The sequence below is a fragment of the Lepidochelys olivacea genome, assembly GCF_965140295.1.
Source record: "Lepidochelys olivacea isolate rLepOli2 genome assembly, chromosome: 25".
In the NCBI taxonomy this organism is placed as follows: Eukaryota; Metazoa; Chordata; order Testudines; family Cheloniidae; genus Lepidochelys; species Lepidochelys olivacea.
Window position 1 is genome coordinate 10,145,607 of NC_140435.1, and position 13,030 is coordinate 10,158,636.

At 45.9% G+C, this 13,030-nt stretch overlaps 1 protein-coding gene across 1 annotated transcript in view; it reads left to right on the plus strand.

Annotated features, from left to right (window-relative positions):
* Positions 1-4,425: 4,425 nt before the first annotated feature.
* ACER1 (alkaline ceramidase 1) overlaps positions 4,426-13,030 on the plus strand; it is a 36,759-nt gene continuing 28,154 nt past the window's right edge. Inside the window, exons 1-2 of the mRNA XM_084614175.1 lie at positions 4,426-4,482; positions 9,821-9,926. Coding sequence (XP_084470301.1) covers positions 9,834-9,926 — 93 coding nt within the window. The 5' untranslated portion in view covers positions 4,426-4,482; positions 9,821-9,833. The remainder of the gene's footprint in view (positions 4,483-9,820; positions 9,927-13,030) is intronic.

Genomic DNA, 13,030 nt, shown 5'->3' on the forward strand with positions numbered 1-13,030 from the left:
CTTCAGGGGGAAAAACTTGTTCAATCCGCTGGCTCATGGAACCTGCTGGGTTCCTTTCCCCCAGATCAAAACAAAACAATAACGTCCCACACACACAGTCACACCCCTCTGCCTTGGAGGGGTGGAAGAAGAAAACAGACTTTGTTATTCCAGCTTTACACATATCGTGACTGTGTGCAATGCTTAGATACTGCAGTGAGAGCTGATGCATAGAAACCTAAGAGAGGCAGTCAGCAAAGAGGCAGTGTGGTCTAGTGGCCAGAGTACTGGAGTGGGGTCAGAGACCTAGGGTCTATTCTTAGCTCTGCTAGGGACCTGCTTTGATCCGACTTTCATCCTACCTCCGTTTCCCTCTCCCACCCTGTCTATATAACGCATAAGTTTTTCTCAACAGGAACTGTTTGGACAGTGCCTAACACAATGGAACCCCAATCCCAGTTAAGGCTTAAAGGTGCTACATTATAAATAATCACAAGCAATGGCTCAGAAGAAGAATACCACTGTGCAGAGAGAACATCTCCTGACAAGTAGGGCTGCTATTACCACAGCTTGTTGTTGTCTTTGACACGTTGGCTCCAGACACACTCGTCTCCTCCAATTTTGCCCACCTACTTGCCATGGTAGGCAGCAAGGCGTAGAATGGCGGTAGTCACGGGGAGAGAATCTCTCCTGAGCCCTGTGTGTGACATGCCCTCCCGTCATTCAAAATCGTAGGTAATTTCTGCATCAAGCCCATAACTTTCGTTCAAGCCATAGCATGTCATTTAGCAAGACATCCAGTCTTGACTTAAAGACCTCAAGTGACGGAGAGTCTACAACATCCCTCAGAAGTTGGTCCAGTGGTTAATCACTCACTGTTAAAAATTTTGCATCCGATTTCTCTTTGGAATTTGTGGTGCAGCTTGTGCTGTGTGTAGATGCTGAAAGGGAACTATACCGTATGCACCAGATCTTCCAAAACAGCTTCACTCCCATTAGGCACCAAAATAAGTGGCCCGATTTTCAAGCCAGCTCAGCACATGTGGTGACAATTTGTCTACAAGTATCACAATGGGAGCAGCTTGGAAAAATCTGGCCCCACTTGTCTTGGGAAATGCAAGAAAGGATGTGGAACGGGATGAGAACCTTAACCCTAGCCCCAAGTCCCGTACTCATAGGAACCCTAACCCTAGGGCGGGAAGCCATACCCATAGGAGTATTATATCTCGTCTCCCTAATCAGGTAAACTCAAGCTGTGATAATCCAGAGACTAGTCTACCCACATGTGTCAAACTGGAGAAACAATTCCCTTGACAGAGGTGCTCTATTAATAGAAACAATAAGGCAACTGTATGTGAAAAGCCGGCTTTATACTGCCAGTCCTTGGAGATGTTTTAGAGTAACAGTGTCTGAATTTAGATCTTCAGAGGGAGGCTTTGCTTTCTGATCTTGAGTCTTTGGAAGAGGGACACATACCCCACTAAAGAATGTGGTGCTGTCTAAGGAGGGGGGTAGCTTGGATCTTTGGAAGAAAGGGTTTGGCTTCCTATGGGGAGTGTGAAATATCATCCTGCATCTCCTGCCAATCAATGGTAAGAAGTTGTGCTGGGAACAGGCAAAGACACGGCCCCCGACAAGTTGTTCTCTTTTATTCTAGGATTAAGTGCAACAGAAGAACCTTCTGCTTTTCCTCCCCTTCTGAGCCACCTGACTTCTTCCTACCCTGAACTCCCCTACCTTCAGACAAGGCCACACACATGGCCTTGTGGGCTCTGCTGAAATCAGCTTTCAGATTAGTCTAGCCCCTCTCCAGCAAGAATCCTCTCTTTGGCCCAGCCCAGTGCGCCTTCCCTCTGGACCAAAGGTTATTTCGATGGGGGAGAGGACATGTGATGGCTGCTGTCTTGGCTATCGCAATTTAACCAGGGAGCTCCAGAGCTAAAAGCATGAGCTGCTGTAGCTTGAGCTAAAGAGTCCAAGCTTCGGAGCACATAGTCGTAGCAGACTTGCATCCTCTGCAGATCAGGCACAGAGGACCCAGAGGACTCTGAGTTACTACAGTGAATTCTTTCCCAGCCGTCTGGCTAGTGGGTCTTGCCCACCTGCTCAGAGCCTAAATGATTGCCATATTTGGGGTCGGGAAGGAATTTTCCCCCAGGTCAGATCGGCAGAAACCGTGGGGGGGTTTGATTTTCCCCTGCAGCATGGGGCACGGGTCACTTGCTGGAGTGGGTGGGTGAGGTTCTGTGGCTTGCGATGTGCACAGAATAGATCACAGAATAGATCACAATGGGCCCTTCCTGTATCGATGGCTCCATAGATGTTAACTTATAAATGTCCAGTCCTTCTCTGACTCCTGCTAAACACTTGGCCTCAGCGAGATCTTATGGCAGGGAGTTCCACAAGTCAACAGTGTGCGGTGAAAAAGTATTTCCTTTTATCAGTTACCAATTTGCCACCTTTTGAATTCATTGAATGTCCCCTTCCTCTTACAGCAGCAGAAAAGGGGAAGAGATGTTCCCGCTCTACTCGCTCCATGCCATTCATTACAGTGCGTTCTTTTATCATGACACCTGGAGCTGATTCTGCTCCAGGTTCAAACCCCCTTATTTTGCAGTGGTGCCCATCACCCCAGGCGGGACTGGGGCCTCATTGTGCTGGGCACTGTACAAACACAGATGAAGAGACAGTCCTGGCCCCAATGAGCTACCTCTGCTCACCTACTTGCTTCCTTGTGTAACACACTGGTGAGTGCATAGGGTCCCATCTCTGGCCATCGGAGATATTTGCTACTAGCAGTCACAGATGGGCCACATGGCATTGTAAGCAATCTCATCACACCATCCTCTCCATGGTATTTGACTCGATTTAAGATCTATTTTATTCATAGGGAGGTGCTCTGATGGAGGAGCTGCATGGAAAGTTGCACATACCCATGAGATGGTTTTGGGAGGAAATTATTATAAAGAGAGTTATCTTATGACAAAATGCCACCTTCTGAAAGATCCCCGACCTCTTTACTCAAGGATCTACATTTAATCAGAAAGACAAATTAATTTCCTTTTTATTGTTAATGTGCAGTACAAAATCTTGATGCTATTAGAAAAATGTGATTTCTCCTCCTGTGGAATTGTGGACTAAATATGGACTGTGCTTGTAAAGGAAAAGCTTTCAAACCAAGTCTGTACACAAGAGAAGCACCAAAAAGAGGAAAGGTATTGAGAAATTTGCTTACCCTTTTTAGCATACTCAGAGGAGGAGGAGGGCTCCCCAGCCAGCAAACCACAATCCTTAGCCAGGTTCTTTGAACAAGTAATGTATGATGTGTAACTTTGCCTTAACAAGAAGTTTGCCGGGTTTTATGTTTGGAGCGGACTATGCGCCATTTTCAAACCTCATAATGATTGTTGATCACTTATTTTTGGAAAAGGATGGGATAACAAGAACATTCAGAGTGATAACAGTAAATAATAAATAAATAAACAAACAGGAAGTTTATAAAGGGATCTAAACCCATCTGCTTCAGAGCATGAGCCAGACCCTAAAAACCGGGGTCAGGAGGAAACAGGCAGGTTATCCCACACTTGCCTACTGCAGGGGATCTTTAATCTTCCCTGGAAGTAGCTAGGGACAGAACACTACACTAGATGGATCCTGCTCTCATCCAGTCTGGTAATTTCTGTGATGCTAAACTGGCAGTTCTACATAACTACAATATTGACTTTTGGGGAAGCTTTCATTTATCACTTTTTTTTTTTGTGACATTTAAAATCAAAATTGCTTTTAGTTGAAAGCACTCTCAAAAATGTTATGTTTACCCAACCCCGAGTTCTTTTCTTCTTCTTTCTTTTTTAGTAAGTGGGGAAAAAGCAGTTGATCAAAAAAATCACATTTTTTCTTTTGCAAACACAATATCTGGTAGTCACAAACAAAATTTTAAAAAATTGAACAATGGATTCTATTTCAAACTGCAAAATGGAAACAACTTCAAAGTTTTGGGTTTTGTTTTGGTGAAAAGAGTCATTTTTTTAAAAAAAAGCAGCTGTACCAGCAAATCCGAATAGGACAGCCTCTATCATATCCATGGAAAATAAAAGATTGTAATGTCTGTGTGCATATGTATGCAGGCACAGAGGTTTTGAAATGGTTTCTGATTACAGCTGCATCTACTTTTCCAGCTCACGTTCTCCATCCCTCCCCACAACCTTCCGGCTTAGAGATTTAAACCCTCCAGCCAACCTGTTCTCTTTGGCAAGCACATTGGAAGGTCTGGACAGAGGGTGCTGCCTTCTCCTCTAGTGGCATATCCCAGAGATGGAGCAATAGTGAGTTCATGCTTCCTGGCTGCTGCTCTCGATGACCTCACATAGTGGGTGCTCCTTTAGAACCAGAGGGGCAGGGCAGGTTGTAAGTGACTCCAGCGTTACCAGAAGCACCTTGAGGCTCTCGATGTCTGGCTGCTCGGTGTGACAGCAGGTTTGGGTCGTGTGAGGGGAAATACAGGTAAGCTAGACCCATCTAAGAAGCAAACAGCAGGTGAGCAAGCTACCTAGAGCTTCATTCACTAGTGTTGCTTAGATTTTCTTTTCCCTTTCACTTTGTTTTATTTTAAGGATTTCTTCACCTGGACTTTCTGTACTTCCCTCATGCTAATAGTTGACAAAGGCTTAGTTTGCTGGGAGATGGATTATCTACACTGTGGGCCTGATTCTCTCTTACCCTGCAGCTGGTGCAGTCATTTACACCACTGCAAAAGTGAGCGCAAACTGCTGCCAGATCAGGAAGGAATTAGTTTACATCCACTTTGCTTTGGCCTGAACGACCACACAAAATGCAGGGCCATGGAGAATGAGACCCACTAATAACTTTAATCTGCTCCTCCAATGTTTGGTTTTATTTCCAGAGTTGCATTCCCACTCTCACTGAGGAACAGCATGAGTTTAATTAAGGTAGAGGTATCTTAAACATAGTCTGCTAACCTGGAGCGAAATAAGGGACAGATGTTTATTCACAGCCCAGTTTGTCTGCTATTACGGTACAATAGATGAAGTGAGAAGTTGTTTGTTTTAATATTACATTCCTATTTTCTCTCCCTTTGAATTTTCCCATGGAGATGCAAATAAATCAAATTCAGGTCTCACTTACACTAGTATGAATCTGAGAAACTGCATGTACTCAGTGAAGTTACTCTGGATTTCACTGGTGTTAGTGGCAGCAGAATTTGGGTCCCTAATTTCAAGGAACATGATCAAGATACAAATTGTACTATTCCCGCCCCTCCCTCCCCCCCCGAAACATTCCCTTCACTCTTAGATTATTAAACCTGAAAAAGGCAAAAAGAAAGCAATCAAACGTAATGCCTGCTGGGTGTTTAGAAGATTTAAAGCACGATGTCAATGCCAAGTTTTATTATTCCACATTTTAGACTTTTCAGAGCTAAGGAAGTGTAACTAGAAGCGTTAGTTTCTGTTATGTATCTAGTCAGTTTCAGCCTGGGAGCCTAATGTAAATCTATGGAATTGGCGTTTCCAGTGATTACTGTAGGAGAAGATTTAACTCCTGAAAAACATTTACATAGCACATCTATGAGGGAATTCTGTTTGCACTGGCTGGAGCTTTCAATGGCACCTAAGGCGCCCAACTCATTGATTTTCTGTGGATATTGGGTACCTGCCTCTCAGCCATTAGGTTCTGGGTGCCATTTTCACACGTGCCTATGTGACTTAGGAGCAACGACTAAGGTTTTAAAAATTGACTAGTCATTTTGGGCTATCCCACGCTCTGAAAAATCAGGCCCCTTTATGGCATCTATAGTTGCATTCCCAAAAACCAGTCACTCCTAGATGCTGGAATGAGTGGGTGTTGCCACAACTCCTGGCTTGAAGGAGTAATAACAACTCAAACACATGGTCTCCACCTTCAGCATCTTCTCTATAAAAATTGTTCCCACACCACTGCAGTCACTTTTGAGCATCTTGACCAAAAGTCTCACGCGAGGGAATGGACCAGGTGCTCCTAACACTCAGGCGCTTCTGAAAATCCCATGCTTTGTAACTAATGTTTTACAAAACTCAGAGTGCTGTGTTTAAACTACCCTTTAGGATGCCTTAAAAACAAACAAAATCATAGAATCATAGAATCACAGGGTTGGAAGGGACCTCAGGAGGTCATCTAGTCCAACCCCTGCTCAAAGCAGGACCAAGCCCCAACTAAATCATCCCAGCCAGGGCTTTATCAAGCCGGACCTTAAAAACCTCTAAGGATGGAGATTCCACCACCTCCCTAGGGAACCCATTCCAGGGCTTCACCACTCCCCTAGTGAAAAAGTTTTTCCTAATATCCAACCTAAACCTCCCCCACTGTAACTTGAGACCATTACTCCTTGTTCTGTCATCTGCTACCCCTGAGAACAGTCTAGATCCATCCTCTTTGAAACCCCCTTTCAGGTAGTTGAAAGCAGCTATCAAATCCCCCCTCATTCTTCTCTTCTGTAGACTAAACAATCCCAGTTCCCTCAGCCTTTCCTCATAAGGCATGTGTTCCAGTCCCCTAATCATTTTTGTTGCCCTCCACTGGACTCCAAAACAAGCCAGATTGGACCAGTTCCAAGGAAATCTAAGCAGTTGGATGCACAGAATTTCTAACCTGCCAAAGTCTAAATGTGTCCCTGCATCTCAACTTCTAAGCTGTGAGACAAACAAACAAAAAACACAGAATTGCTTTTAAAAATGAGCAGGAGAGGACTATGAAAGTGATGATGCCCATCTTGGGAGTAGGAGATCCTTTGGCTTTTTGGAAGAGCGGGATAAAAGGGGGTGAATTTTCCACCACCTCCTTTTTCAAAACACAGCATCTGCAGTCATCAGGCTAGTTTGGGGATGCTAGACCTATGAATGGTCAGGTGAAAATCCCTCCTAGATGGTTGAGAGCACAATGTTACTGCCAGGGAAGGTATTTTCCTCAAGATGTGCACTAAGGCAGAGATTCACCCCTGCATAGAGCTGCAGCATGATGCCTCTGTTCCACATAACCAGGACTTAAGTGATGCATTGATCTTCTGCTAGAGGCCTGCGCAGGGGTGAATTTCACCCTTAGTGATGACCCTGATCCCCACTTCAAACTGACCTAGAGCAGTTTGTAGCTTTGCTTAGTAATTGACTGATTTACAAGGATAAACCCAATGAGCAGAACTCATGCAACCCTGAAAAGTAACTAACTCTGCATTTTTCTCCAAACAAGACGCTCCTCTGTCTAACAGCAAAAATGATGTGAACTTGGAAGGGAGAAGGAGCGGAACAATTATGGGGTTGAAACAAGAACAAGTTGAAAATTACTTAGACAAGTTAGATGTCTTCAAGTTACCAGGGCCTGGTGAAATACATCCTCGAATACTCAAGGAGCTGACTGAGGAGATATCTGAGCCATTAGCGATTATCTTTTAAAAGTCATGGAAGACGGGAGAGAATCCAGTGGACAGGAAAAGGGCAAATCTAGTGCCCATCTATAAAAAGGGGAATAAGGACAATCCGGGGAATTACAGACCAGGCATCTTAACTTCTGTACCTGGAAAGATAATGGAGCAAATAATCAATTTGCAAACACGTAGAAGACAATAAGGTGATAAGTAACAGTCAGCATGGATTTGTCAAGAACAAATCTTGTCAAACCAACCTGATAGCTTTCTTTGACAGGGTAACAAGCCTTGTGGATGGGGGAAAGTGGTAGATGTGGTATAACTTGACTTTAGTAAGGCTTCTGATACTGTTTCGCATGACCTTCTCATAAACAAACTAGGGAAATACAGGCTAGATTGTGCTACTATAAGGTGGGTGTATAACTGGTTGGAAAACCATTCTCAGAGAGTAGTTATCAGTGGTTCACAGTCTGGCTGGAAGGGCATAACGAGTGGGGTCCCGCAGGGATTGATTCTGGGTCTGGTTCTGTTCAATATCTTCATCAATGATTTAGATAATGGCACAGAGAGTACACTCAAAAAGTTTGCGGATGATACCAAGCTGGGAGGGGTTGCAAGTACTTTGGAGGATAGGATTAAAATACAAAATGATCTGGACAAATAGGAGAAATGGTCTGAAAGAAACAGGATGAAATTCAAATAAGGAAAATACAAAGTTCTCTACTCAGGAAGGAACAATCAGTTGCACACATAAAAATGGGAAATGACGGCCTAAGAAGGAGTACTGTGGAAAGAGATCTGGGGGTCATAGTAGATCACAGGCTAAATATGAGTGTAACACTGTTGCAAAAAAAGCAAATGTCATTGTGGGGTGTATTAGCAGGAGCGTTATAAGTAAGACACGAGAAGTAATTCTTCCGCTCTACTGCATGCTGATAAGGCCTCAACTGGAGTACTGTGTCCACTTCTGTGCACCACATTTCAGGAAAGATGCGGATAAATTGGAGAAAATCTAGAGAAAAGCAACAAAAACGATGAAAGGTCTAGAAAACATGACCTATGAGGGAAGATTGAAAAAAATGGGTTTGTTTAGTCTAGAGAAGAGAAGACTGAGGGGGGACATAACAGTTTTCACGTGCTTAAAAAGTTGTTACAAGGAAGAGGGAGAAAACTTGTTCTCCTTAACCTCTCAGGATAGGGCAAGAAGCAATGGGCTTAAATTGCTGCAAGGGCGGTTTAGGTCGGACACTAGGGAAAACTTCCTGACAGGGTGGTTAAGCACTGGAATAAATTGTGTTGTAGGGGGTTGTGGAATCTCCATCATTGGAGATTTTAACGAGCTGGTTAGACAGACACCTGTCAGGGATGGTCTAAATAATACTTAGTCCTGCCATGCGGGCAGGGGACTGGACCTTTCGAGGTCCCTTCCAGTCCTATGATTCTATGTCTGGTGAGAGAGATGACCAGTGATGCTGGCAGCTGTTTTAGTGCTTATATCTGGGGAGTTTCTAGAATGCCATGCAGCTCCTGAGCTGCAAGGGACAAGGAAGACACATTCTGCAATTTGATGCACGTCGGGAAGAGAAGGAGACTTAAGCCAGGTCTACACTAAACAGTGAGGTTGACTCAGCTACATCTCTCAGGGGTGGAAAAACCAGGAGGAATGCCTGCTCAGCTCCATAGAAACCAGAGACAGGGCCCAGCCACACCCCAGCTCTGCTGAACGTAAATTACACACCTAAAGGGGCCGAACGACTGAAAAACACCTTGACAATTTCAAACCTTTTCTGAAGCAGGAGTAATCTGGCCTCTGGGACACTTAACCATGGCGGTTTTTCACTGGTTGCCAAATTTGGGGTCAGGAAGGAACTTCCCCACAGCCTTGGTGTTTTCCTATCTTTCTTTAGGCTGAGGTGTGTCTGGCTCACATGATCAATTTCCCATAACTGCAACTGGGGAGCAGGGGATGGTAGTGAAGGGGAGAAAAGGGGCCTCGCCTTTTCTCTCCTCTCTGCTGTAATTAGAGATGGGGCTCAAGCCATAAAGTCTGGATCCAGATTTCAAACCCCATCCCCCAAGGGTGGGGGAGTTTGGATCCAGGATTTTGGCTTGCAGCATAAGGAGCACGTCCATTTGCAGATTTTGGATCTGGCCCTGCCCTTGGTTTGAATTAAAAAACAAGCAGGCAGGTGAATGGACCTGGGTTTATCTCTAGTTTAACCCAGTGGCACACCCTAGTTTTACAAGCAGCGTGACTGCCAAGGGCTTGGATGTTGGTTTTTTGCTCAAACTGGCTGATGTAGTGTGTGCTCGTGAATAGAGATACAGGAGGGCAGGCAGGCAGAGCAGGTTTCACCTCTTCCCTAGTGGTGTGCAGTGCACTCTTCCTCTCCGGGAACAACCTAACCAGCTTCTCTCCCTTGGCAGAGGGAGCCCCAAAATGCCGAGCATATTCACCTACCTCACCTCCGAAGTCGACTGGTGCGAAGGCAACTTTGAGCACTCTGAGGTCATCGCGGAGTATTACAACACGGTGAGTGTGAGCAGCCAGGGGGGCAAGGACTCACTGTGGACTGCTGTGCTGTGACTGTGAAACTCACACACATCCCTGGGGCAGCTGAAAACAGCAATTGTGGGGCAAATGCTGTGTATAATCGAGGGAAGAGGCAAGCGGAGATGGGAGAGGCCAGGCAGGTCTGAGAAGTGGGCTTGTGCTTTGTCTGTCTCCAGGCACCCCTCTGCTTTGAATATCAGTGTTTTGGGAGAGTGGGGATGGAAAGAAGGTGCTAAACGCCAGGTAAATCATGGGATATTTATTGCTGATGAAAGTGAGGTTCTGACAGCGTCAGCTGGAGTTGGGGATCCTGGAGGTGGGTACGGTGCAGGGTTCCCACTCTGAGAGCTCTGCGAAAATCCTGCTTTTCAGTCCGGCAGTTCTTCTGCCAATTGCTGTATACACCACAGCCAGATTCATGTAATACAGAGAAAAATACAGGAGGGGCTGAAAGGCACCGCAAGCCAGCTTCTGAACCCACGACTCCAGAAAATGGAATGTTAATGCATTAACAAACCACATCCCCACCGCACTTAAGAACGCAGTCACTGCCAGGCTAGATCAGAGAAGAGGGCCCATCTAATCCAGGGTCCTCTGCCTGACAGTGGCCGGGACCAGCTTTTTCAGGGGAAGGTGCTGCAGTAGGCAGTTAAGGCATAACCTGCCCTGGGAATGTTTCCTCCTACCCCCATCCCCAATAGTTAGGAACTGGCTTAAACCCTGAAGCTTGTGGATTTGTATCCCTCCCCAGGCTCTTGTTTAATAACTGTTCTAATTCTGGACGTTCCCATCATCCATGGAGATGGTTCTTCCTTTTGTGATACCTCCCAGTTTTAACAATTCCCTTAACACAGTACTGCAGCTTCCCCCTACCAACCCACCACCAGCGCCTGCATGGCAGAGTGGATCTTCTAGTCGATCGCGGAACCCATGCAATTCACGCAGTTCTCTATGGGTACAGCTACGCTGCAGCTGGGAGCGAGCCTCCCAGCCCTGGCAGACAGACGGGCGCTAGGTCCGCGCAAGCTGGTGGTGGCTCAGGCTAGCCAGCTGCATCTAAACCTGTCTGATCCCCTGGGTCCCAGCTCGGGTGGCTAGCCACTGCCCATCCCACAATGTCCACACTGCGTTTTAGCCCACTAACATGAGCCTGTCTATCCAGGCTGGGAGGCACAATGCCAGCTGCAGAGTAGACATTACCCTGGAGTCCCCCCAGACAAATTCCCCCTTAGTACAAGTGAACACACATCCTACAGATTTCATAGAATCATAGAATCTCAGGGTTGGAAGGGACCTCAGGAGGTCATCTGGTCCAACCCCCTGCTCAAAGCAGGACCAATCCCCAATTTTTGCTCCAGATCCCTAAATGGCCCCCTCAAGGATTGAACTCACAACCCTGGGTTTAAAGAGGTATTGCACCTGCTTACACCAGAGCTGAGTTTGGTCCAGATAGACCACCCCCGTGGTATACATTACCCTGGTCTTACACAACCCAGCAAATGTCATCATCCGTGCAAGTCGCCCTACATTGCCACTGGCACCCACGGTCTGACTGACTAAGGCCTACGCTGCATTTAACTTGCCCGGCAAATGGCGGTGCATCGCTGCTGAGTGGGCCTATATCAGACGGGGGAATAGCAAGCAAGGATGCTAACATTTTTTACACTTGGTTTACTCAAGTCAAACACTTAGGCCAGCATTCTCAAATGGGACTAGCAGTTCTCAGTGCCCCAAAGATACCCTACAGTGGCCTGGTATCAGAAAGCGGTGAGCAATCCACACTCTGAAAACGAAGCTCTGTCTCAAACTCACAAAAATCATGAATCTTGGCCCTATGGTTTTTAGCACCTAAATAAGTTCAAAGGAAAAAATGTCACGAGATGTAGGAGCAGAGTCCCGTTTTCAAAAGAGACTTGGGCTCTTCAGGCCAGATTGTTAAAGATACTAACGCACCTAAAGATGCAGATCAGCCCCAATGGGATTCTCAAAAGGACCTAAGGCCCCGACCCTCAAAGGCATTTAGGAGGAAATCAATGGGAATTAGATGCTGAAATACCTCTGAGACGGTGGGCGCAAATCACTTTTGAAAAGGAGACTTAGGCATTGGAATGCTGAGCCCAGCAATGACTGTAAAAATCCGGGACTGAAGCTCTTAAATCCTATATGTGCGTCTGAAAATGTCACCTTAAGTGTCTAAATATGGGGTTAGGTGCTTAACTTTCAAATCTGGATGCCTAAAGTTCTGACCTAACCAGGTTTGTCTTATTTCATTCCCACTAGCCAGGCCTCACACACGAGCTTGTCTCTCATAGGATGGAGAACGAGATAAAAGTATTTTTATACCCAGGTGCCCAACTTGTGAGACCAAGAACGAAAATAGATTTTGCAGACAGCATGAACCTTACAGGATTTGTTTTGGTGATTAAGTGGCTAGTTGTGTCCCTTCAGTTTGAACACAGAGCAACTGCGCAGAGAGAGAGAGAGATTTTTCTGGTCCTTGGGGGCACCTGATCTCACTCCAGTTGTACACTTATTATGCTCAGAACTTCCAATGAAATCAAGGGACAATAGGAGCCTAAATACTGTGTGGATCTGGGCCTTACTTCTTTGACTGCAGTGGGATCGCACCCCATGAAGGTAATTTTGATCCACACTCAGGCTCAGCTCCCGATTCAAGAAAGCCTCCCTTAAGTGGATGTTGAAGCATGTACTTAAGTCCCAGGGGATGGAAGCAGGTCCTTGGGACTGAAGCATGTTCTGAAGTGCTGTCCTGACTGGGGGGTGGACTTAAGAACATCCATAAGTGCTCTCCTCAATAGGGCTCTTGCCTTCAGGTGTAAGGGCCTGATCCTGCAAGGTGCTGAGCAACCACAGCTATTCTATTACAGTCAGTGGGAGTTAAGAGTACTCAACACCCCTCAGAGCAGGTCCTCAGCAAGAGAAAAATCAGGACCATCGTCCTGTGATCATCGTACAACAGCTGCGACATGCCCGGAAGGAGAACTCTAATAACAAAGGGCAGGCACACCTGCTCACTTAAAGGGGCAGTATAAAAGGGTGCTTTATAGGGTTGCCAGGCATCT